Source organism: Talpa europaea (assembly GCF_964194135.1).
Source record: "Talpa europaea genome assembly, chromosome: 5".
NCBI lineage: Eukaryota > Metazoa > Chordata > Mammalia > Eulipotyphla > Talpidae > Talpa > Talpa europaea.
Genome location: NC_140071.1, coordinates 21,984,504 through 22,010,231, shown reverse-complemented (window position 1 = coordinate 22,010,231; position 25,728 = coordinate 21,984,504). Strand labels below are relative to the sequence as shown.

The following is a 25,728-nucleotide window of genomic DNA, read 5'->3' as shown; positions in this document are numbered from 1 at the left end:
GGAAAATTTGAATTTTGCTGTTGATTGCTTAGAAAGTATTTCCATAGTCAATGATGGTTCAATAGGTAAACTAAATCCTATGAACCTGAACTTCTTTATGGTTAATACTGTTAAGCTATTCAATAGAATGCAGTATACAGTTGGCCGAAGTGTGGATTTGTTTCAATAAACTCAATATAAACATTTAAAGCTTTTTTGTTTGTTTTGAAATGGTTGAGGGTTTTTTAAATTAAAGTAGTTCTTATTATATAAGATAAATGCTTTTGGCATTACAGAGAAGACTCACTCTTCCTATTAGCCATGGAAGTGGGAGAGGGGGCAGGCTCAGAGACTTGTGAGGGGACGGGTGGGAAGAAGAGGTGGGGAAGGGAGTGAGGGTGGCTTAATCCAGCCCACATTAAGATCTCCCAGCTTCAAGCCCCTTTCCACTCTTCAGTTACCTGCCACTCTTTTTTTTTTTTTAAAGATTTATTTATTTTTATGCATATAAGAACTGGGGTACAGGCTAGAGGTGTGGGGGGTGAGAGGATTCACCAGAGACAAAGTGGGGAACAGAACAGGCAGATTGACTGAAACATACTGCTGAGGGGAGCAGCGGGCCGAGTCAGGAGAGGTCTGCTGCACCATGTGGATTGCTCCCTGGTGGGGGATCAAATTCATGTTGCAGTGGCTGCGGTTAGCTTCATAGGTTGTGTTTTAACCCCTTGTGCCACCAGGGAGGCCCTACCTGCCACTCTCGTTTAAAGATTTCTGTTCAAAAGTATCAATAACTCACACATGGCAAATACACACAAACCTCATGGTATATATACATGGCTGTAAAAATAGCTTTTTAAGTCATTATTAATTAAGTAGTAGTTATATTGACAACAGAAGTAAAATTTTCAACTGCTTTTAAAGAAATTAAATAGTAATGAATGAATTTACTGCTATACTCAAAACCGTCTATGTTTGGCAGAGTTTTTGTGAGTAGGCAAAGAATCTTTGCCTACAGAGAGGCGCTGCTCTAGATCATGAATGGTAGCGCGAAGAATAGCAATCTCCTTATTTTTTTCTTCTTGAAGATGTTGAAGTTTCTAAATAAAGCAGAAATAGTGTTTTTGCAATTCAGGAATACCAAAGAACACGAAAACAACAACAAAAACTACATTTAAGGCTTAAGTAGGTATTTAAAATGATCCCTTATTTTGGAAGGCCTGTAATTGCATTTTTGTGGAACATAATGTGATAATACTGGTATATAGACACCAAAAACACATTAGCAGCATTTGCCTTTTTGTTTTAGTTTGCTTTCTTTTCACGATATAAGCTTCAAGTTATAAACCATAAATAAAGGAGGAGTGGAACAATAAGAAATCTGAGTGCCTGAACTTCAGGATAATATTCAACTATAGTTCAAAATTTATTGTGGAATTCCATAGATGGTCCAAAGAGTCAGAGGACTTCTCTAATCTTTTAATTTGCTACTTTTAAGCTAAGATTTTTAGCTTAAAAGTAACTTTTAAAGATTATTCAAATTCTAATGTCTTTCTGATTGTGTGGCATATTTTAAGAAAATCTGTTAAGTATATTGCTAGTAATATTGCATAATTTTTGTAAAAACATTAAGAAAACTAATTTTTGTTTAAGAAATAGGTCATAGAAGAAAAACACATACCCTTCTGTAGATACTCTGTGGCAAAACAGTAGACTCTGGATATAACTTTGATTTAGTTTGAACTCTTGCTAATTTGGCATCAAACTGAATAAAATTTAAAAAGAAAGCTATTGAGAACATTCTAGTTAAGTAATGAGAAATAATTGTTTCTATAAATGTACCTTTTGACACATAATATATAATTTAAGTGTATTCTATGTATAACAGAAGATAGAAGTTTTTATGAAATAATTATTAAGAATGAACTAAAGGACACTCAAACAAAATTAACCCTTGTTTCATATTAAAATTATTTTGGGAGCTTCTTAAATGTAACAAATACCTTGGTACTACTTTAGAGATTCTGAAGAGGGATAGCTTCATCTTTTTCTCAAGGCATTCGGTAACTCTATGCTACAGGATTAAGACCCTAGTTAAACAGGGTTGAGAATTTATATGCTTTTTAAAAGAAAATGTAATCAATACTCATGGGAGAAAAATCCATATACCCTTCTATAGAAATGTTAAAAATGAATAGAATTTGGATATGATTTTGCTGATTTAGTTTTAAGTTTTATTGGTTTGATATTAAACTGAATTAGGTTAAACGTCTTGTCATAGGCCATTCTTATGGTCAATATTTTTTGCAAAATCTTCCACTGTCTTTTCCTATTCACTTTAAGTTCAGTTTAGTCTCTCTCCTCAGAGAGGAGAATAAATTCCGTTTTGTGCCAAAGCTATGGTTGGACCAGGCCTTGTCATTTTTATTATGATTACAAGATGCCCTTTGGCATTAACCATCAGGAAACTGAAAAATAAAGGCTTGTTATTCATAGGATCTGGAAAATGCACAGCACCTCTGGGGCCATACCCTGAGGTCACAGGTCATAGTGGGGAGGTGGAAGATACAGGGGGAGTGAAAGAGAGAGTACTTGGGCTTGGGATCCTGCTTTTATTGGGTTTGAGGGTGAGAGTCCAGGGTTTCATGGGTTCACTTTTTCTTGGTGATTTAAAACATACGAGCAGGAATTTCAAGCACAGGAGGAGGAAAAAAATGAGTGGTCCAATGGTCAGTAATTAAAATCAACGAAGATCTCTAAAGCAAAGGGGTCTCAGCTGGGGGAGGCAGTCTGGCTCTCTTTCTAGCCCTGCAGCTGGCAATGTTCGTGTTTGTTGAATAATAACTTTCTTTGGCATGGATACCTCTTTGAAGTGGACATCTCAGCAATCAAAGTTCTCAAGTCAGGCTTTTACTTTAAAAAAAGAGAAAACCCAACTGTCATGGTTTAAACTATATTTTTGTGAGGTTGTGTTCTGATTTGGGAAGACAAATGGATAACTACAAAGAAAATAAGTAATCAAAAGTCGTTCAAACAACAGACATGGGCTAGACCAGTGATAGGGCCTGAATGGCAAACAAAATGCACATTCATAGTCAGTGGATTAGAAGTTGATGGTAAATCTTAAAATATAGCCTGCTGGGGGTTGTAATTGTATGGGGAATATAAAAAATAAAATTTAAATTAAAAAATTAAAAAATATATAGCCTGCTGTATCTTAGTTGGCAGTTCAGTCTTCGCTGTGGTTTGTGGGTACACTTGACTAGTGCAGCAGCAGCAAAGAGACTCTAAAGTCAATATCTAGCCTCCTTTCTAGCCCATGATCATACACTCTTCAACACTGCACCTCACCGAGCATTCCAGGGATGTCAACTTGCAGAAACATAGATAGTAAGTCTAAGCCTGTGAGCTCTGAAGACATAAGGTAAAATGGGACTCAGGCTGGAGGAAAGTGATGGAATAATTATGGAAAGAGACATTGGTAGAATCTAGAAAAAAATTTAAAGGGGAACTATTTTGTCAAAATAGCAGTTTTTTTTTTGAGACTCTGACATCCAGTTAAGAAACATACTGAGGGGCCTCCCTGGTGGTGCAAGGGATTAAGATGCAACCTATAAAGCTATCTGCAGCCACTGCAGCACGAGTCGGATCCCCAGCCAGGTAGAGACCCACATAACGCAGCAGATATATCCTGACTTGCCTGCTGCTCACCTCTGCAGTGTTTCAGTCAATCCGCCTGTTCTGTTCCCTGCTGCGTCTCTAGTGAATCCTTTCACCCCCCCCCCCCACACACACCTCTGGCCTGTACCACAGTTCTTGTATACATACATAAATAAATCTTAAAAAAAAAAAAAGAGAGAAAGAAACCAACTGAAATGTCTTTAGAGCAAATAACTGGAATCTCAGCCTTCAAGATGCCCTATTTGAAGTCACTTAAACTTTTAAAAACAATTTGATTTATCTGTAGATGTATATTGTCTGTATATTTTCCCACACATTTATTAGGGAGAATTCTTTCTCATTTTTACCCTAAATAAAAGCAAAAGGAATTTCTAGTTTGTTTGCTAGATTTTCACAATTTCTGCTGAGGACAGTGCTAAGGATTACAATCTCTACACTGCTCAAATGGCAGTCCTGTGAAGCCTGCATTGATTCAGCTGTAAAATGCAGATCCTTTCTGTGTTATCTGTTCCTGCTTTCTTAGGAAACAATAACCTGTCTGGAAACCAGGACCTTCTCCGTGACTGGAAAGCTCCACCTTCAGGCCAAGTGCTGAAAAGCAGTCTAGCTAACAGCTGTTAGAGCATTTGAACATTGCTTGTGAAGTGCATGACACTCTTTTGCAAGGTTGTTGCCACACCTGAAATGTCTCATTGAGATGAAAAATAACCAAAGTATGGCTTAAACAAAGAGATGTATCCTTAAGTTTAGCACAATCTTAAACACCTACCTCTAGCTGTAGTTTGATTAGTTCATTTTGTTTTTCCCTTTCTTGAGTTCTTAACTTTGCTTTTAACTCTGAAATTTCTACCTCCTTTTTCTCTATCAGTTCTTTATGCTTTTCTTCATTTAATTCAACTGAATGAAACAAAATAAACAAAATTAATTCATCTTATTTCAATAATTTTATAAACATTTCTTTAGCATTTCAAATAATTTAGGAAAAATTTTATTAATAAAAACATACTTTAGAAACTATTTATGTGCAGAGTAGCTTTTACATTTTTTTTTTTAAGGATTTATTTATTTATACAAGCACTGGGTATAGTCAGAGGCGCGGGAGGGTGAGAGAATTCACCAGAGCCAGAACGGGAGCAGAGCAGGCAGAAGGACCGAAGTACACTGCTGAGGGGAGCAGCGGGCAGCAGGAGAGGTCTGCGCGCCATGTGGGACCCTCCTCCGGTGGCCAGGGAGCAGCCAGGGATCGAACTGGCACTGCAGAGGCTGCGGGCAGCTTCGCAACCCAGCGCTCAACCGTTGCGCCACCGGGGAGGCCCAGCTTTTACATGTTTTTGACAAGCCCCTGCAAAATGCTTGAAACACATAGGTTAGCCATCCAAAGTTTTTGAATAAATAAACTAACTCTACTCTTAATCAATGGCCTAGAAAATGAGTAGGAGATTTAGTGGTTAAAGGAGGACATGAAGCCTGGGTTCCTAGGTATAGAGGACCTTGATTTACTGGATGACTGTAGAGCCACATCAAGTTCCTGTTACACTCTATTTCTCATGGTCCCTCTCATTGTTCACACCACATCTCTGGGCTTCATCAAATTTCCTTTTCACTCGGCTTCCTGATTTCTGTCGATAACACCATCTCATCCAGGATGGGAGCCTCACAAACGTATTTGATTTTTGAGAAAAAAATGTCAATTAGTCTATAAGACCTACAAGCTAGGGATCTTGACATCTGACTAATCTACTACTTACTTAGGTTCAGGCCTCATTTTTTTCTCACTTGGATTCTGTGTCTAGGATTCCTATCACCATTCTCTACCCCCTGCATCCTTTGCCAGGTTAGTCTTCCTAAAGCATACCTTTAAGACTGGCCATTACCTCAAAAACCTTCCGTCATGTCCCATCAATTAACCTCACAATTAAACGGTCAATCCAGCCCTAACCATAGTTTCTGGCCTTTCTCTTGCTGAACTTTCTGTGGAGTGCAAATGTAGGCAATAGACTATTATTCCCTTAAATGTCCTGTGTCTCCCCACTCTATGTCTTGGCTTTTAGCTTCTCTCTGCCTAAAGGCTCTTCTTTCCATCTTCACCAATCAACCTCATTCACTTTCTGGGCTTAGGATCAGTACAAAGGTTCCATCTTAGCATGGAATGAGGTGAAGCCCAGAATATATTTGGCTATCCAAAGCCTTAGAGAAACTGACTTCCATCTGTTCTCAGTCTGTACCTATCATATGCCTGGAGGCAGCACTGTTGATGGCATGAATGCAGAGAATTTGTGATGAAAACAAGAACTGAAGCACTATGTGGATCACATACAGAGACCAGATCAGAGGATGGGTGTATGATTTTCCCTGAAACATTTTGTTCTCAAGATGATGTTGGCCTTATGAAATGAGGTGGAAAATGTTTCCTCTTTTTGGGGGGTTAATTCTCTGACAAAGTTTGTGTAAGATTGACATGATTTTTTTCCCCCTGAAAGGTCTAGCAGAATTTCACCAGGAAAGTCTTCGAAGCCTAGAGTTTTCTTAGTGGGAAAAATGTTTCTTACAGGGCCTCCCCGGTGGCGCAGCGGTTGGGCGCTGGGTTGCGAAGCTGCCCGCAGTCTCTGCAGCGCCGGTTCGAACCCCTGGCTGCTCCCCGGCCACCGGAGGAGGGTCCCACATGGCGTGCAGACCTCTCCTGCCGTCCGCTGCTCCCCTCAGCAGTGTACTTCAGTCCTTCTGCCTGCTCTGCTCCCTGCTCTGGCTCTGGTGAATTCTCTCACCCTCCCGCGCATCTGACTGTACCCAGTGCTTGCATAAATAAATAAATCTTTAAAAAAAAAAGTTTCTTACAGATTTAATTTAATACAAACATAGAACAATTCAGATTTTTTATATCTTCACGGATCTGTGTGCTCTCCTCCCATCAAAGATGTCTAATTCGCCAAAAAAATTAAAATTCACTGGCATAAATATATTCATTGATGCAATCTAATCCTGTCTTAGTATTTGATGCTCAGAGGATCCAAAGATATTGCAAAACTGTTTTCTAAAATGGCTATATACTTTTATAGTTCCATCCATAATATATACAAATTCTAATTGCTCTATATCTTCACCAACTGTTGGTATTGACAGTTTGATTTTAGGATTTCTAAAAGGTACAAACTGGCACTCTTTGTGGTTTTAATTTGAATTTTCCTACTATGAATTATCTGAACATGTTTTCATGTGCTTTCTATCTGTGTGTCTCAGAAGAAATTCCTGTTCAAATATTTTGCTTATTTCCTTGTTGGATTATTTGACTTATTACTGAGTTGTCAGAACTCTTTATATATATTTTGGATATAAGTCCTTAATCAACTATGGATTTATAACTATTATTATCCAGTCTATTGCCTGTCTTTTCATTATCTTAACAGTATTGAAGGACAGAAGCTAATAATTTTGATGAAGTTCAATTTAGAATCTATTTCCTTATCACTGAGGCATTGGTGGTGGGCAGGCTATGAAAATATATACTTGTAGAGGTATCTGAAAGCAGATACAACACTGTAAACCTATTTTACCTAGATAAACAGAATTTGAAAAAATAATATTTTTTTCCTTTATTATTCGTTTTTTTGTTTTTTACCAAGAAGTTGTGCCTAGCTCAATGCTGCAAAGATTATTCTCTTCTATGTTTTCTTCCAGCATTTATATAGATGTAGATTTACATTTACACCTGGGCTACATTTTAAGTTAATTTTTTCATATGATGTGCCTAAGTATGGGCTCATTAGAAAAGTTCTTACTGCTTTATGAAATCAGTAAGCCTCAACATTAAATTCTTGAGACCTGTGTTACTGATGGAAGAAAATGTCATTAAATTACACATAAATATCAAAACTATTCATTATACATTTATATTACTTTTATAAGGGTGTTTTATTTCATATTAAGTAACGTGTAAAATCATGAATCTAATTTAAAAATGTAATTTATGTCACACAAATATATAGAAAGCTATAAGGCAATGTTCATTCAAGAACACTTGTTATTACTGAAAAAAATTATATGCATATTTAAATTCTTTTATGCTATCTTAGAATTTGGTAAATTAAAAAAGAAAAAACTTACCTTTTTTCTGCATATCCTGATAAAGTTTCCTGATTTCTATTTTATGTCCTTCCTCTTTGATTCTCATTTCACTCATAAGTTTAGCAATATTATTCTTATAATCCTAAAGATTAAAATACATATTCATATTTTGATTTCAGCTTGAGTTTGAAAATCTTAATTCTGTCAGAATTTGACATATTGGTTCTTGGGAGATGTGAAAAAAAATAGTGTAATAGACCTCCCAATGGGCAGAGGGATAGGAACTACCATTTATTGAGCACATTTTACATCCTAAGCACTGTGTTATAAGTGCTATAATTGCTATTGTTATGCTATTCCTCTAGAAATGGTGTACAGGGTATGTGGCTCTTGTGAGAGAATTTGTGATTCACATTAAGGGCTCCCTTCAGTTAGATGGCACAAATAAAATTTTGGTAGATTACTCAAATCATAAAGATTAAAGACTCCTTTATATAAAGTTTAAAAAGTGCTGGCTAATAGAGCATACTCTAGTAATAGCACATTAACTTAAATTTAAAATATAAGCAAAACAGGGACCTCCCTGGAGGCACATGGGGTTAAGCACAGCACTATGAAGCTGTCTGCAGCCACTGGAGCCAAGTTCGATCCCCAGCCAGGGAGGTGACCCACTGGCAGTAGACCTCTCCTGACTTGCCTGCTGCTCCCCTCAGCAGTGTATTTCAGTCAGTCTGCCTGTTCTGTTCCCCACTCTGTCTGTGGTGAATCCTCTCACCTCCCCCGCCCACCCCGCCCCACTTCTTTATTTATTTTTAAATATTTATTTATTTATACCAGAACTGGGTACAGACCAGAGGTGAAAGAGAGTGAGAGAATCCACCAGAGACAGAGCAGGGAGAAGAACAGGCAAAAGGACCAAAATACATTGTTGAGGGGAGCAGCGGGCAAGACAGGAGAGGTCTGCGGTGCCATGTGGGAATCTCCCTGGCCGGCCAGGAATCGAACCAGCGCCATGGAGGCTGTGGACAGCTTCATAGTGCTGTGCTCAACTTGCTGAGTCACTGGGGAGGTCCCAATAAATAAATCTTTTAAATAAAATAATATAAGCAAAATGGCTGCATCTCTTTTTCAGTAGAAAGAAACCAGTGACATATAACAGCATTCTAGTCTACAAGTAACTAGGGTTGACAAAACTTGTATTTCTTAAAAAAATTTTCATTCATTAAAGATTCTGGCACACAAACATATACTCTACAACTTTTATCTCTCTTTATAAATGAAACAACCACCTTTTTTGTTCTAATTTGAGAAAACACATGCTCTACAAGGATTTGACTGAATATAAAGATAAATAAACTCACCAGTTCATGAGATTTTAACTTTTCTTTTGTAATGTCAGCATTTCTTTTTAGTTGTTCATTTTCACCTACGTAAAAATCGTCAAAGCAAAAATCCTAATATGGGAATATATTGAGTAATTCAAGTTTCCCTTCATGTATGCATTCAACATTTACTACACATCAGACACTGTGTATAACAATGGAAATGTTAAAATAAAAAGAATTACTGCTCTTCATAGAACTTACAGTCTAATGGCAAGAGGTGTAAGCAGATATACTATACTTTGATAACTGCTTTGTAATGGCAGAGTGTCTGAAATACCACGGAGACCTGTAGAAGAAACACCTTAGTCTGTTTGAAGGGATTTACCACTTGAGCTGAGTCTTAAGTAATAAAATTTACCCCATGTTGGAGAGGAAGGCATTCTAAGTACAGATAACTGCCCAGAAGACTTTGGGCTTGAGTGACTATATCATGTTCATGAAAACTGCAATTCAAGTGCAGTCCTGCTGGAGAGCAAAGTGTGAGTAGCATGTGCTAAATCAGGTGGGGCCATATCCTAATAGGAAGTGGACACATTCTACATGAATTACTGAATTTTACAGATTGCAGGGTCAAGAGGAATTTGGAATGGTGAAGGGAAATGATTAGAATTAAATGCTGAAAAGATCTGGAAGATTTATGGGAGGGTTCTACACTAGAAGGATGGAGATCAATAAAGGTAAATCAAATAAGAAATAACAGAAGCTTAAATTAGATCAGTGGCAATAGGAGATAAAGGAAAATAAAGATAACTAGATGTTAGGATAACTAGTTTAGCAACAAGATAACCCAGGCAAAAGGAAAGGGAGACTTTTGCCTTCCAGGTTTCTGGTTTAGATAATTTAAAATATTCATTAGTTTGGGAAAAGTTAAAAGGGGAATGACATCTCATTGTGGTTTTGGTTTGTATTTCCCTAATAATAAGTGATGATGGTCACTAGACACAAAAGTCACAAAGTGGAGCTCTTGTGTATAGTTGATATAAACCACAATGATATTTATAAACATTTTTAAAAATAATTTTTTGACTTTTGTGTGACAAAGTTCTTTCTTGTTCTTTTGTTTGTTGTTGTTGCCTGTGTTCTCATTGTACTGTTGTTATAAAGTTTATAAGGTCTGTTTTTTTCTTTATATAGCATCTGTGGTTTCCAGATTGGTTAAGAAGATATTTAGATTGTACATGCTGTATTGGAGATTTTCTTTCAAGTCTTTATTGTTCTTTTTTATCCATCTGGAATTTATTTTTGATGTGGTGGGAATGAGTCCAATTTCTTTTTTTCCAGATGGAAAGCTGTACAAATATACCAGTACCATATGTAAAAATGCCACTTCCCCCCAATAAATTGAAATATTCCTTATATTAGACACTAAGAAATATTATGGCTTGTATCTAGAACCTAGCTCTCTATTTGTTCCATGAATGTGTATTTCAACTTTTATGGCAATATCATATTGATTTCATTACAATAGCTTCAGAGCATGTTATCTGGAAAAAGGAAGTCTTCTTCCCCCATATTCTTCTTTTTCATAATTTTCTTATTTATTCTTGTTTTTCTTGTTTATAAATTTCTTCTGTCAAATGAACTTTAAGATTATTTTACACAATCTTCTTCCTCTCCCCTTTCCAGTTAAGAATTCTTTTTTTATTTTTTTTTATTTTTTTTTATTTTTTTAATAGAGGCATGTTTTTCTTTATTTGTTTGCTTGTTTGTTTGTTTTGTTTACACATGCACTGGGTACAGTCAGAAGCGCGGGAGGGTGAGAGAATTCACCAGAGCCAGAGCGGGGAGCAGAGCAGGCAGAAGGACCGAAGTACACTGCTGAGGGGAGCAGCGGGCGGCAGGAGAGGTCTGCGCGCCATGTGGGACCCTCCTCCGGTGGCCGGGGAGCAGCCGGGGATTGAACCGGCGCCGCAGAGGCCGCGGGCAGCTTCGCAACCCAGCGCTCTACCGCTGCGCCACCGGGGAGGCCCTCCAGTTAAGAATTCTAATTAAAATTGCCTGATATATAAACTTCAAGAAAATGGACTTTAATGATGATAAATTTTCCTTTACCCAGAAAACAGATCAAGTCATCTAAATATTGTACTACTTACATATTATCTGTCTTTTTCACATCTATAACTATGCTATCTAGAACCACAGAATTTATCATTGAACTACAGCCATTTCCTGAAGAAATAACAGATCTTCTTAATACTTTATATCACATCTCAGTTGACTCTATGTTGGCTTTCATCCGTAATACGATCAAAATATGTTTATTGTTGTCACTGCTTTTTTTTACCATCCTACCTGATTCTACATTAGGCTGTCAAGCATATATTCCCACAATGGCTATTTCCTTAAGGTCTAAGGTTCTTGTGGCTCTGGCTATAGAAGTTATAAATTCCAATAGCATTTTGCATCACTGGAGAGTCCATCTAGTCCTGACATTTTTTTTTTTTTTTTTAGAGGCATGTTTATTTATTTATTTGTTTGTTTGTCTGTTTTTTTGTTTATACATGCACTGGGTACAGTCAGAAGCGTGGGAGGGTGAGAGAATTCACCAGAGCCAGAGCGGGGAGCAGAGCAGGCAGAAGGACCGAAGGACACTGCTGAGGGGAGCAGCGGGCGGCAGGAGAGGTCTGCGCGCCATGCGGGACCCTCCTCCGGTGGCCGGGGAGCAGCCAGGGATCGAACCGGCGCCGCAGAGGCCGCGGGCAGCTTCGCAACCCAGCGCTCAACCGCTGCGCCACCGGGGAGGCCCTAGTCCTGACATTTGACAAAGAATCTTTTTCTGAAGTCACCAAAATTCACTTTACTCTCTTGGACTCTAATAACTTTGCATGACATTTTTCTAAAATTGATTATTCTCCTTTGGCACTGAACTGTGAGGAAAGTTCTTTAGTGTGTATTGTCTTTAGACTCATTATATACTTATAATTGACTTTCTTTGGTATCATTCATGTCTGATTACTTAAGTTTGTAATCATTTAATTCCGTAATAATTTAGATTTCTTAGATAAACATTCTTATAAAGTTGTCTGAGAACATTCTCAAAAATTGAGGGCATCCGCAAGTGGTATTTACTCAGATGCTGTAATTTTTTTTTATCTTTTAATACACTGTGATTTCATTTTGTTTTTTAAAAAATCAGCTGTTCATAGTAATATAACTACCTAAATTATGTTTTGCCCTGATTTTTAGAAAATCCACCCAACTATCTTCCTATTTATTTATTTATTTATTTTTTTTGTTGCTTCTCATTTATTTACAGGGTCAGTGTCATGGATCTACAATCTCCGCAGTTGTTCAGAGCCCTGCATTCAGAAGAGTGCCATACTTGGCTTAATACTCTGCCACCAATGTCTTGAAATTCTTAATAATTTTGTCTTTGAACTCATATTTTGTAAATAATTCCAGCAGGACAATGGAACATGTGAGCAAAGAGCATATGAGCCATATTCATGTCCTTGTCTCCATATTTGTACACAGCATTTGCCATGATGCTTGGGAAGTTAGCAAGACTCAAAGGTACAAATAAATGTTTCTGAGCTCCTTGGATCTGTGTGCCTATTTTTATTCTAATATCATACTGATTTATCACAACTTTGTTGTATAGAATAGCATTGAATTTGCGAAGCACAATACCAACATTCTTTTGTTTTCTCAGAATTGCTTATTTTATACAAGTATAGCCTTGATGCATGACAAAAAATTAAATAGTAATCTATTACTGCAGTTTAAATAAGAATATTCATTATGTAATACATTGCTAAATTTTTGAAAGTATTAAAGAAAGTGATAATGACTGATTATTAAAATATCCCAATTTCCCTGAATTTTCTGTTCAACAAAGCACTTATTATTTCATAAAAATTCAGAAAATATGATTAATTAGTAAGGAGCCCAAATTTAATGGAATTTACTGTGGATGATGTAAAAACTTTATTTTTAAAGATGCTCAAATACATAATTTTTCAAGGTTTTATTTTCTAGCTTACCTTTCAAATTATGTTGATATTCAATGGTCTGTTGTAGTCCTTTTATCATATTATGAAGAGTAGCACATTCTAAAACATAAAGAATAAATTTATTTGAAAATTATTTGCTTACATTTTGAAATTTTTCAAAGTAGAAATATTTACAATATTTAATACCATTATGAGATCTTAATAAGGCAATCAGGTATCTCAAGGTGAATTACATAATAAGTACTTTTAATCAATCAATCTTCAATTCAAAGGCATTCCAGGATTTAGTAATGAGTTTTTAAGGCACAATAAATGCAATAAATCCAGTATTGCAGGGTTCAACACCTATATGTAGGTTTTCAGTACACTTGTCACCAGTGTGAAAACTTCTGTAACTTTAAGCAGTCTTCTTGGTTGTCACTCTAGTATAGTTTTGTTTACCATTTCTCCCTAGGATCTCTAGGATCTAGAGCAATTGTGGTCCACTATTGGCATTCCATAAATATATACTGAGTGACTGATGGATAGACCAGCAATATCATAGTAAACTGAAGTCAGAAAGGATTAAGTAGAGAAGCTTTGGACTGAAAAAACTAACACATACAGGTATTCTGAAAGCTATGCAAATATTAGATCACTTAATGCTTTTAGCCTTAGGAAGCAGATCCTAGAACTTGCTACATTTTAACTATGAGGAAATTGATATACATAAGTTTAGTGACTGCCCCAAGGGTACATTTATAACTAGTAAGTTGCAGAGCTAGAACTTGAATCCCAGTAGTTCAGAACTAAAGTCTATGATTTTAACTACTTTACTAACACAATGGAGAACTTCAGAGTAATTTGATTTGGAAGTCCTGGAAAGAGGGCAAGAACAGAACTAGAGATTCTTTGTGACAGTTAATATTATTGCATTTTTGCTATAAGGTTAGGAAACATAGGGTACACTATTTTTACAATTTTACTAGCTAAATAGATGGCAATGAAAACTTTGTAGAGAATAATAATATTTTTAAAAAGAAAGATAACTTTGAAGTTTAAGGGCTACTCAAACTTTATGTTCTTCACTTAACAGCTAATGAATATTGAGCTTTATTATCTATCTTTCAGTTTTTGAGGTCCATGCCCAATACTTAGTCAGTGTGCACCAGTATGACATAGTGACTAGCTTCCACTCTGACAACTGTACTAATGGTTAAATATTAAATACCGCATTTGTAGCTGGTAATAAAAAATTTGTCTAGGTATAACAGTACCATTTATTGAGTGATCATTCTGCCAGGCATTCAACTAAATATATTGTAAACACTACCCCAATTCAGTATTCAAAATGATACAGAGAAGTTAGTATCACTATCCTGATTTACAAAAGAAGTCATTGTAGAGATCTGGTTACTTGCCAAAATTCCACAGCTAGTAAATGGAATTAGACAAAGAAAAACGATTTAGACATAGTTTTTCTCATTTCAAATCCTGTGCTCTTGATCTGCTATCTAATACTTCCTCAGGAATTGTAGCAAATGTTGATAAAACCATAAAACTTGGAGTCAGAGGAACTGGATTTGCTTTCTAGCTATGTTCCTCTGGGTGAGCAACTTAACTTACCTGAACTTTAAACTCCTCATTTGCAAAATAAAAATATGGGTAATACCCACCCTATCTCACATAACAGAGTATTAACAATCTAATGAGAAAACAGACCTAAAAATTCACTCAAAATATTTAACATAGGTGTAGTTTTTTGTCTCCCATGTCCCTCAACAATTTGTATGTATCGCTTTCCTCCATTATCACATTGCATTTTAGTTACTTGTGTTTTCTCCCACTAGATAGTGAACTCTTTCAGGTAAAGATCATGACTGACTTATTTGGATACATCTTGCATCTAACATGGTGACTATTTCAAAAGTGTTGAAAATTTTGTTTGCTTTCTTATTTATTGAAGGAATGAAAGAACCAGCATTGTGAGGAGAGGATGCTAAGCTTCACCGTTTAGATGGAGGTGCTGCACTGAGTCTCCATGTACTTTCTTCAACTGCACTAGTAGAAAGTATTGTGCAGAAATTGAAAGTTTTATTAAGCGGTTTCTTTTTTTTTAAAGTTTTTTTTAAAGATTTATTTATTTATTTATGTAAGCATTGGACACAGTCAGAAGTGCGAGAGGGTGAGAGAATTCACCAAAGCCAGAGCGGGGAACAGAACAGGCAGAGTGAGGAAATACACTGCTGAGGGGAGCAGTGGGCTTGGCAGGAGAGGTCTGAAGCACCAGGTGGGACCCTCGCTGGCAGCTGGGGATCAAACCAGTGCTGCAGAGGCTGTGGGCAGCTTTACAGCCCAGCGTTCACCTGCTGCTCCACCAAGGGAGGCCCTGAAGCTGTTTCTATGACTGTGGTTTTTCACTCTTCCTCACACCATGTTTGCCATTCTACATTCCACTAAGATAGTTTCCAACAACCTCCATTTTTCCTCTCTTGTTATTTCCCAGTAGTAGGGTGAGAGTTAAATTATATTTGGTAGACATCAGCTGATAACCTACTTCTCTACTGTGTTAGCTGCCACAATTAAAAAATTCAGTAGGAACAGACTCTGATATCGCTTGTTTTTGTGACTTTGAGCCACGAATCCAGCAATTAATAAAATATGGTAGCTGAAGGTATAACAGTAAATAAATTAAAATTAAAAATACATATTTTCAAAATGTGAACACAAGGTGGCCCTCTCAACACATTTGTTTTTAACAAAGGAGATTGGCTCATAAGGAATTCTTAAGGTAGAATACCATTAACTATTCTAGAACGATTTAATTTTCTTTGCAAATCTTTACCATCATTATCATTTCTGCTTATAAAGTACTTTGAAGAACATTATACAACCCAATTCTTCCTAAAAACTAGAGCTCAGAATATCAAGCCACCACATTAATTTAGTAAATCAACATTTACTTTAAGCTCAGATTTACGCTCTACCTTTAACTAGCAATTTGGTATTAAATCTGTTTCATAAAGCAACTGGAAATATTAAATACAATTGTGTATGAAAAATATTTTTTTTACAGTGCTTAGCCCTCAATACTAATTACCATCTTGAACTGGCAAAGAAATTCTTTATCTGGTATCAAAGGTAGGAAATAAAATATTAGAATCTCATTCTCATCGCTAAACAAATCCAATCATATATGTGGTTTGTTCCTCTCTAAGTGAACTAGTACATACTTGATCTGTAAGCTGCCATTCTCACTTGAACTTCTACTTCTGCCCTGAATTATCTAGCAAAGTCTATTAGATTTAGAATTAGAACTCAATTTTTCTTAAATGTATTTTTTTCAAATTGTAAATATATATGAAACACAAATATAGAAAATGTCTCTCTAATCTCTGTTTTAAAACTACCTAGTTTCATTCTCCCCCAAGCAAGTCACTGTTACCAGAATGCTGTGTATCTTTCCAAAGGTATATAAATAGATATGGGAGCGGGCATGAGTACATACAGTGTTTATAAAAATTACAGCACACTCTTTGTACATTGTTGCTTTTACATATTGGCACCTTGGAAATTATTCAATATCATATCAAGTGACTTCATTCTATTTTTATCAAGTACATATTATTTCATTAAATATACCAAAATTAATTTAATCAGATCTCAAATGATGGATAATGTTATACTTGGGAAGGCTTTCTTCATTCTAAAAAAAAAAAGTCCTATATTCTCTTCTAGCATTTTTGTGGCTCTATCTTTTGACTTTTAGCTAAATTTGTTTTCCAGAACAGTTTTATGTGCAAAAAAGTTGGGAAGATATTACAACCTGCTTCCCCTATAACTAACTTCTTACATTAGTATGGTATATTAGTTACAGTTAATGAATTAATGCTGATGCATTATTAACTAAAACCTATACTTTTTTTTAAAAGTACTTTTTTAAAAAAATATTTTTATTTATTTATACAAGAACAGGTCAGAGGTGTGGGAGGGTGAGAGAATTCACCAGAGACAGAGCGGGGAGCAGAACAGGTGGACAGACCAAAGACACTGCTGAGGGGAGCAGCTGGGGGGCAGGAGATGTCTGCTGCCATGTGGGTTTCTCCCTGGCCGGCCAGGTATGGAACCTGCACTGCAGAGGCTGCGGACAGCTCCACAGCGTGGTGCTAAACCTGCTACACTACCGGGTAGGCCCTACAATCTATGCTTTATTCAGATTTTCTTGGGTTTTGTCTTATGTCTTTTTTTTTTTTTTTTTTCTGTTATAGGACTCAACCCACAACAGATCACATTTAACTGGCATGTCTACTTAGGCTCCTCCTGGCTGACACAGTTACTCAAAATTTTTTGTTTGTTGACTTACCGTGACGGTTTTGTGGTGACTGATCAGGTATTTTGGGGAATATTCCTCTATAGGGATTTTATCTGATCCTCATCTCATGAATAGAGAGGGTTATCGTTTTTTGGCAGAAAGACTACAGAAGTAAAATGCTATTTTCATCACATATTAAGGCTGCATACTATCAACATGACATCAAGTTGACCTTGATCATTTACCTTAGGTAACATGTCAGGTTTCTCCCCTATGTAGTTCCTCTCCACCACCCTTTTTCCATAATGTATGATCTACTATAGTGAAGAAAGTCATTACACAACCCATACCTAATGAGTGGGGTGTTATGATTTACTACCTGAGGACAAATGACATACATGTATGTTATTTTGAAATCCTTCTGCAAAGGAGCTTTGTCTCTTCTCCATTTATTTATTCAAACATTTATTTTCATCAGTATGGATTTATCCATATTTATTCTATACTATGAGTTATAAATCCAATACTATTTATTTTGTTGGCTCAAGTTGTTCCAGCCATTGAGAACTCTTTCAGTTGACTCCTGTATGCCTCTGATATACCCCCATTATTCTTGTTCCTTTGATCATAAACCAAGATATGGGTGTTAGGTGTGCTCATTGCTACTGGGGTATTCTGATTACATGCCCTCTCAGTTGGTAATAGCCAGGAAATACATGTACATGGCTTTCTCTCCTTCTAACACCAGCACTTTACTAGCAGGGAGCCTGTTTCTGGAAGAGCAGGGGTTGAAGTGAATAGGAGAGGACCCCTAATTGGGGAATTTCCTGGACATCAGGCATTTCTCCATTCAGGTTTAGAGGAACCACCATCATGGATGAAACTGCCACAGAAGGCAGTGCTTGTGACTTCCTTAGACAGAGGTGGGCCTGTGGGACAATAGAGCTTCATTGTCAGGCTCCTGGCAGCAGAGTGGTGCATATGATGTGGGTGTCTGAGAAATGAGGAGAGACCTTAGGATTAGTAGAGCTTATTTTTAACACTAAAAATTTTGGCCCATGTTAAATTCCTTTTGTGCCATTGTGAGCTAGGGATTTAACTGTATATATTTATTTTTTACAGTCTTAAAAGCCTGGATTGAGTCTTGGAATGACCATTTCTTAGCTGAGTGGCTAACTTCTTCCAGTCTATGTTTCTTCATTACTAATATGAGTTCTGCCTGTCTTCCATGGCTGTAGTAAGGATGCAATGAAATGGAAGTCTGGAAAATTCTATGTGAAGTGAAAATATTTTATGAATGTATGATACCAAAAAAACACTTTTAGAATTAGCATTTCTTCAGGTAGGAAAGAACTAACCTTCTTTAATTGAGACCCCCTTTGTTTGCATTACTTTTAATAAGCAGTTAGCTTTTTCCAACTCAATATCCAGTATTTTGTACTTTCCACTGGTTTCCATGATTTTCTGTGGAACAAACAGAATACATATTATTACCAAGTCAATGCTACTATTTTGATGTTTTTACTAAGAACATGAGCACTAATGAAAATACAAATCATTTAATTTTTCATAATTGAGTCTCACATATATTTTTAAAATAAGTCAACTTCCTAATTTATTTTCGATTTTAAAAGCAACATGGTAAAAAAAAAAGTAAAAAAGACTGATTAATAGTTGTAAATGAAAAGTGAAAATATGACCTAACTTGACCTTCCTTCTTTCCAACTTCTCAACCTTCAGTCCTATGGTTAACAATTTCTTACATATGTTCTCCACCTATTTTATGACTATACTATTGTAGAAAAGGACCACATTATGCTCTTTCCTGCACCTTGGATGTTCTACTTACTATTACTCTCCTGGAGATGCTCTCATGACTAAATAGATATAAGTGAGATTACACATTAAAAAATAATCTCTGGGGCCTCCCCAGTGGCGCAGAGGTTGAGCGCTGGGCTGCGAAGCTGCCCGCAGCCTCCGCGGCGCCGGTTCGATCCCCAGCTGCTCCCTGGCCGCCGGAGGAGGGTCCCACATGGCGCGCAGACCTCTCCTGCCGCCCGCTGCTCCCCTCAGCAGTGTACTTCGGTCCTTCTGCCTGCTCTGCTCCCTGCTCTGGCGCTGGTGAATTCTCTCACCCTCCCGCGCTTCTGACTATACCCAGTGCTTGTATAAATAAATAAATAAATCTTTAAAATAAAAACAGTTCATAATGTTAATTCAAAATACACATTATCATGAAAATTCCTTTATATGACAATATTTCATTATGCAGAGGAAAAGAAGGATAGTGAAAAATGAGAGAAGATAGATGATCTTAATTAGATTATTTTAATTATATTTATTAGGTAATAATTAATAGATTGTTTTAATTATAATAGATTTTTTTTTTTTTTTATAGAGGCATGCTTTTTATTTATTTGTTTTTTGCTGGTTTTGTTTGTTTGTTTTTGTTTATACATGCACTGGGTACAGTCAGAAGTGCGGGAGGGTGAGAGAATTCACCAGAGCCAGAGAGGGGAGCAGAGCAGGCAGAAGGACCGAAGTACACTGCTGAGGGGAGCAGTGGGCGGCAGGAGAGGTCTGCACGCCATGTGGGACCCTCCTCTGGTGGCCGGGGAGCAGCCGGGGATCGAACCGGCGCCGCAGAGGCCGCGTGGTTTCGCAACCCAGCGCTCAACCGCTGCGCCACCGGGAAGGCCCTATAATAGATTATTTTAATGGCAATAAATACACATTATTCCCCCTTGCTTCATAAATGCACTCTCCAAATCTTTAATTTATTCACCTATGTTTTGTCAATATTTCCTCCTACTCTTCCCAGGAGAGGGGAGAATTTGGTCTATTGTAGGGTAAATGGTTTTGGGGCTTTTCTGCCCTCCCACCATTAGGATTGCCTGACGGGGTACCTGCAGTTGTTAAGTTGTTGTAAGTTATGTTGTTTACTTCTGTGGGCCATGGCAGCAGTATTGCCATAGCTACCAAGAGAAGCAGAAGAGGCAGGAGAGAAGGGGAGAAAAAAGCCCAGACTGAAGACTTGCCTGCCATGTACTTGGTTGTTGCACTACATGTAAAAGCTCAATAAAAGCCCGAGAAAGCCACCAAGGGCTTCAGGACACTCCTTTTACTGCAGTCTGCTTGGATCATAGAACCTACTCAGTGCCCTTCCTGCCCCTACATCTATCATGAAATTTGTTGAGTTGGGAGGGGCACTTTAAATGGGCCTGCTTATAGACAAAAGAGAAGGAAAAGGAATAGACAGAAGAAGAGAGAATAGAAAATACTTTAAAAAAAGAAAATTAAAGTTAGCTAGATGGTGAAGGATTGAGAATTGAGTTTATTTCAGTTCTTACTAGACCATTCCTGAATTTATAGCTAGCCTGCACATTTAAGTATGTATTTTCCCATTAACTTTAACAAAAGCATTTCAATTATTTATTCCCTTGCCCCAGAACACTTTGTTGTGTTAGTATATTCAAAAATCAAACATAAAAATGAGAAAGGGCTTAGTGAAATCTGTTCTACTTTTCCTATGTACTATGACTATTTGATATCTTTACATACCTCTTCTAGCTGAGAAAAGTCACTTATAAGTTTGTCAAGATTCACACTACTAATCTTTTTCATACATCCTTTGTCACTTTGATCCATGCCTTCTAAAGAGAAGATAGTGTTAAATAAATACATTAATTAATAAGATTTAAAGCACAATGATAATTCAAATACTAAAATTTCTGTAGTCAATTATTGAGTATTCACTTAGTTTTATTGCACGCAGAAAATTTTGTTATATCTATTAACAAGAGTCACATACATTAAGGCTTCACTACTCTACAAGGTTTCACCCCCACTCTACAAGGTTTTCTCTAAACAAGTTGAAAAATGGGGTAATGATATGTGCATATGTAGAAATTACTTGTCCCTTTTATATAAAAACCTATGTCATTGTTCAACAATCATCTTCTTAATATCAGTATGGATGATATATTATTAAATCTGATGCATGACTCTTAAGTATAGATATTATCAGTTTCAATTTTAAAAATATTTAATTAGCATGCCACAAATTTTTTTTGCTGAATTTTCTCGTAGTATACTTATTGCTGTGGACTAAATTGTGTTCCCCCCAATTTATATGTTGAAGCCGCAACCCTTAAGGGTGTTTTTCCTTATAAAACCTTCACTAATATTGCAGGGCATGCAATATTACTAAAAATATTACTAAATTGCATGTTACTAAAATAATATGCACTATCACTGCATGCTATCCCTTTGGTCTTACTGGCTTAACCATTCAATTCATTTCTAGCTCTCTTCATGGCCCCTCCTGCCGTTTCTGGTCTGAGCTCTTCCATGGGGATGGTCCCATTAACCAGGAGAAACCAGATGACCAGCTGGTGATTCTGTGCTCGTCAGTTTCCTTAATTAGAAACTGACTGATTTGTGACCTTCAAGACCCAGCTTCAATTATCTCCATAAGTGGGTAACAACCCCAGTCCTTTCTTTTATTTTTTTTTTAATTTATTTATTCATGCATACAAGACCTGAGGTACAGGCCAGACGTGTGGGGGTGAGAGGATTCACCAGAGACAGAGTGGGGAACAGAACAGGCAGACTGACTGAAATACACTGCTGAGGGGAGCAGCAGGCGAGTCAGGAGAGGTCTGCTGTGCCATTTGGGTATCCCCCTGGCCGGGGATCGAACTCGTGCTGCAGTGGCTGTGGACAGCTTCATAGGTTGTGTCTTAACCCTTGCGCCCCCAGAGAGGCCCCCCAGTTCCTTCCTTGACTTCCTCCTGCCCCCTTTCATGCGGGCCTCTCTCCCCAACCCAGCAGGGTGCTCCTTGGCCCCAGTTTTCGCGGGTCCCAAGGACAGGCTCGGGCTACCCCAATTTCTTCCCTCCTCACCTCCCACCATAAATTTTCCTCTCAGCCTGAAGGCGTGGGGTCCTGGCTCCCTTCACCTACATCTTGAGGTCCTTAGGGCTTACCTCAGCGGGAGCACCGACCGCAGGCAGGCGGGGCGTGGCTGGGTCAAAACCTTGTTATGACCCAGAAAACCGATGAGGTGTGAAGTAAAGAATATTCAGGGGGAAAGTGGGAACTTGGAACTGCTCACAACAGTGTGGGGCGCCCCTGCTGTGGCCGACGCCCCCACAGCCTCCCACACCGCTGGCTCCCGCGAGGGTGGCGGGTCCGGACCGGTCCGTCCCCACTCCCGTCCCCCTTCCAGGGAAGCAGGTTCCCCCAACTATGGGTCCGCAGGTCTCTGGGACCCTCCTCCAGGCGTACCTCCTTAACGTGGCTTCCCCCAGCAACAGGTGCTTCTCAGATATTTGCACGTGGTTTCTGTAGTGTGAGGACAGCTAGTGACTGCCAGATCAATAACAATTTCCCCAACCAAAGAGTAACTTACTCTGGTTTACGTTTTGAAAGTGAGTTAGCATATTGAATAAATAATAATCCACACTTACTTGTGTCACTTATAAACAAATCTTATGCACTACAAGAGAATGTTAGATAGTGGGGAGAAAAGTGTGACTATAATGTTGTTTGTCTAATCCAGAGTCACTTAGTGGATATGATCTCCCAACTACGGGCTTTTCTTAATTTAGTGGTTAAGGGCAAAGACTGCAAGGATTCTAGCCTTATTCCTCTATCAACTGGGGGATTGTGCTTAAGTTTCTAATTATATTCAAGGGATATGAATCTTGTTGGTGCAATGGGTGTATGGAGGTCAGAGACTGCATATTTGAGGCTTAGAGATTTTGTAACTTAGATCATCATAAATTCTGACGCATTATTTGAAATTAAAAAACAAATAAGCCAGTAAAATTCTGGTGGTGGGGAGAAGGTAGGGGGCTTACTGCTGTTACTCTAATGTGTCCAAAGTTATATGATGGTAATTTATAATTCAGTGTGCTTTATATTTGTATAATAAGCATTAGGTGCTAGGTCTTGTTCTATTTCCTATTTTATTCCCACTCAACAGTTTTTTTAATGAAGATTTATTTATTTATGCACACTAGAGCTGGAGTACAGGCCAGAAGTGTGGGGGGGGGTGAGAGGATGCACCAGAGTGGGGAACACAGAACAGGCAGACTGACTGAAGTACACTGCTGAGGGGTGCAGCGAGTGAGAAAGGAGAGGTCTGCTGTGCCATGTGGATAGCTCCCTGGCCGGCCAGGGATCAAACTTGTGCTGCAGAGGCTGTGGATAGCTTCATAGGTTGCGTCCCTTGCACCGCCAGGGAGGCCCCCTTCCCACTCAACATTTTGTCTCAAAGATTCATGCTTGGGGTAGTGCTTAAAAACATGACCTCTGAAAACTAGAATTACTATATTGAGTAGCTGGCTCTTCCACATTTTAGCTCTGTGATCTTGTGCAAATTACTTCATTTCTCCATATTTCAGCTTTCATATTTAGGATGCCAAAATGGAGAAACGGGGTTGAAATAAAGATAATGCAGATAAACAAAGAACCAGATAACAGTAAGTGTTCAACAAATGTTTGCTAGTATGATGTCATTGTAGTATGATTATCATTACCTGCTATAATATCATTAATGATTTATTGTTATTGCTATCACCATCATCATCTAGTTCATTGTTTCTGACCACTGACTAGGACTGATGTATGTATCCAACCCATTCTGTCTATCCAGCCCTTGAGGATGGATAACACATCGATTCCTACTTTGTGCTACATCATTTCTCCTTATAAACCTATGCAAGAGATGCTCTAAAGCACACATTAGTAATAGTAGCAAGTCACAGGTCACATGCTTACTCAGTTTCACTAAATACTGCTAAGTTGTTCTCTAGAATGACTGTAACAGCTTATACTTCCACTACTTGAGGCAAGAGTGTGAAGGTCTGAACAGCTCAGGACATTCTGAAGGGCCATTTCAAATCCATAAAAGTCTCTACGGGACCAGCCAAGGTTTTCTTGGGCTGTCTTTGCATCTTGATTTACTGCTCTGCCCATTCTTGCTTTCTTCTCCTCCCTGCCACAGATGTTGATCTCAAGGGCACTTTGTCATAAATAGTCTGCATGCTCAGCAACATGGATGGAGCTGGAAGGGATCATGCTCAGCGAAATAAGTCAGAAAGAAAAAGAAAAATACCGGATGGTCTCACTCATAGCAGGAATCTAGAAAACTTAAATAGGGACCAGGATAAAGAATAACTATAAGAAAGAAAATATCAAAATCAACAAACAACTATGCACCAGAGACACTCTGTGGGGGGTGGGGGGGGCGGGGAAAGGAGGGATTGGGGTCAAAATAAGGGGGTTGTAATTGTAAGGGGAATATAAAAATAAAATTTAAATAAAAAAAAAAGAAAAAAAATAGTCTGCATGCTAACTGAGCCATAGGGCGAGCATAACTTTGGGGTCAGAAGAGCATAGGAAAAAGCCTTGAAGCAATAAGGGAAGATCTAGAGATAGGGGCAGCAGAGCATTCCTGGACAAGGGCAATAAAAAAAGGACTGTTAGATGAGGCTGTGAGGCAAGGAAATTCCAGGCACAGCAGTAAGTCAGATTGAGTGAGATCCCCCAAGCACTAACCAATCATAGAGACTGAAGGGGGTTTTAGAATGATAAGGGGAAAAAAGTACATATTCCCTGAGGCGTGACTCCATGGCAGCTTCCTTGCCCCTCCTGGCCTGCCTCAACAGGCCTTGGAGTTTCACTTTCCGTTCCTTTTCTCCTTAATAAACTTTTTTCTTATATCTATTTTTCTAAACAAATTTGCCTCTTTTTGCTTGCTTGCCTGAGCGTCAGTGATGTTCCTGCCGGGGCTTTGCAAGACACCAACCCAGGGTAGTATAGTGGCTGGGACTCAGCACTGCCCAGGCAGCGGGCAATGTGGGATCCATTCCCAGCTGAGGAACTAGACCTGAAAACCTGAAATTCTGGTAACAGAACCTCTGCTCACAGTGTGCTTCCTCAAGATCCTGACCTGCAACTCCATGCTATTTTTCAACTGAATTTTAAAACATAAATATTATATAGTGAAGTGATTCGAATGTTTAATCTCAACAAATGCATACAACATGTTAATGAGAAGGCCATCTGATTTTGTTGCACTTTGAAATGGTTGATTTCATTAAAAGAAAAAAGAAATGGTTTATTTTAGGAACATGTATTCTGTTCTTCATTTTGTTCCATTTTTGCTATTTTGAAAAATTAGTTACTTCTTTCTTGCATCTCTATAAAAGGAAGTAAACTATTGATGGGTAGCAGAATATGTCACTTTGGCATAAGCAATTATTTTCAGAAACTACAGACACAGGGAGAATCTCTGAAAATAGAGTGGAAGTTACACTTGGGAAAAATACAATGAAAAGGGGGTCTGGCCAGGAAGGGAGCTATTGAACCA

The 25,728-nt window shown here is 37.9% G+C and overlaps 1 protein-coding gene across 1 annotated transcript; it reads right to left on the bottom strand.

Moving 5' to 3' along the window:
- Positions 1 to 935: 935 nt before the first annotated feature.
- On the bottom strand, positions 936 to 20,996 carry CCDC152 (coiled-coil domain containing 152; the record flags this gene model as incomplete). The annotated part of the gene is made up of 8 exons (XM_084232910.1): positions 936 to 1,076; positions 1,658 to 1,741; positions 4,427 to 4,554; positions 7,759 to 7,861; positions 9,081 to 9,145; positions 13,088 to 13,156; positions 18,707 to 18,812; positions 20,910 to 20,996. 8 exons carry the CDS (start codon positions 20,994 to 20,996, stop codon positions 936 to 938), a joined length of 783 nt encoding a protein of 260 aa, XP_084089036.1.
- Positions 20,997 to 25,728: the final 4,732 nt, after the last annotated feature.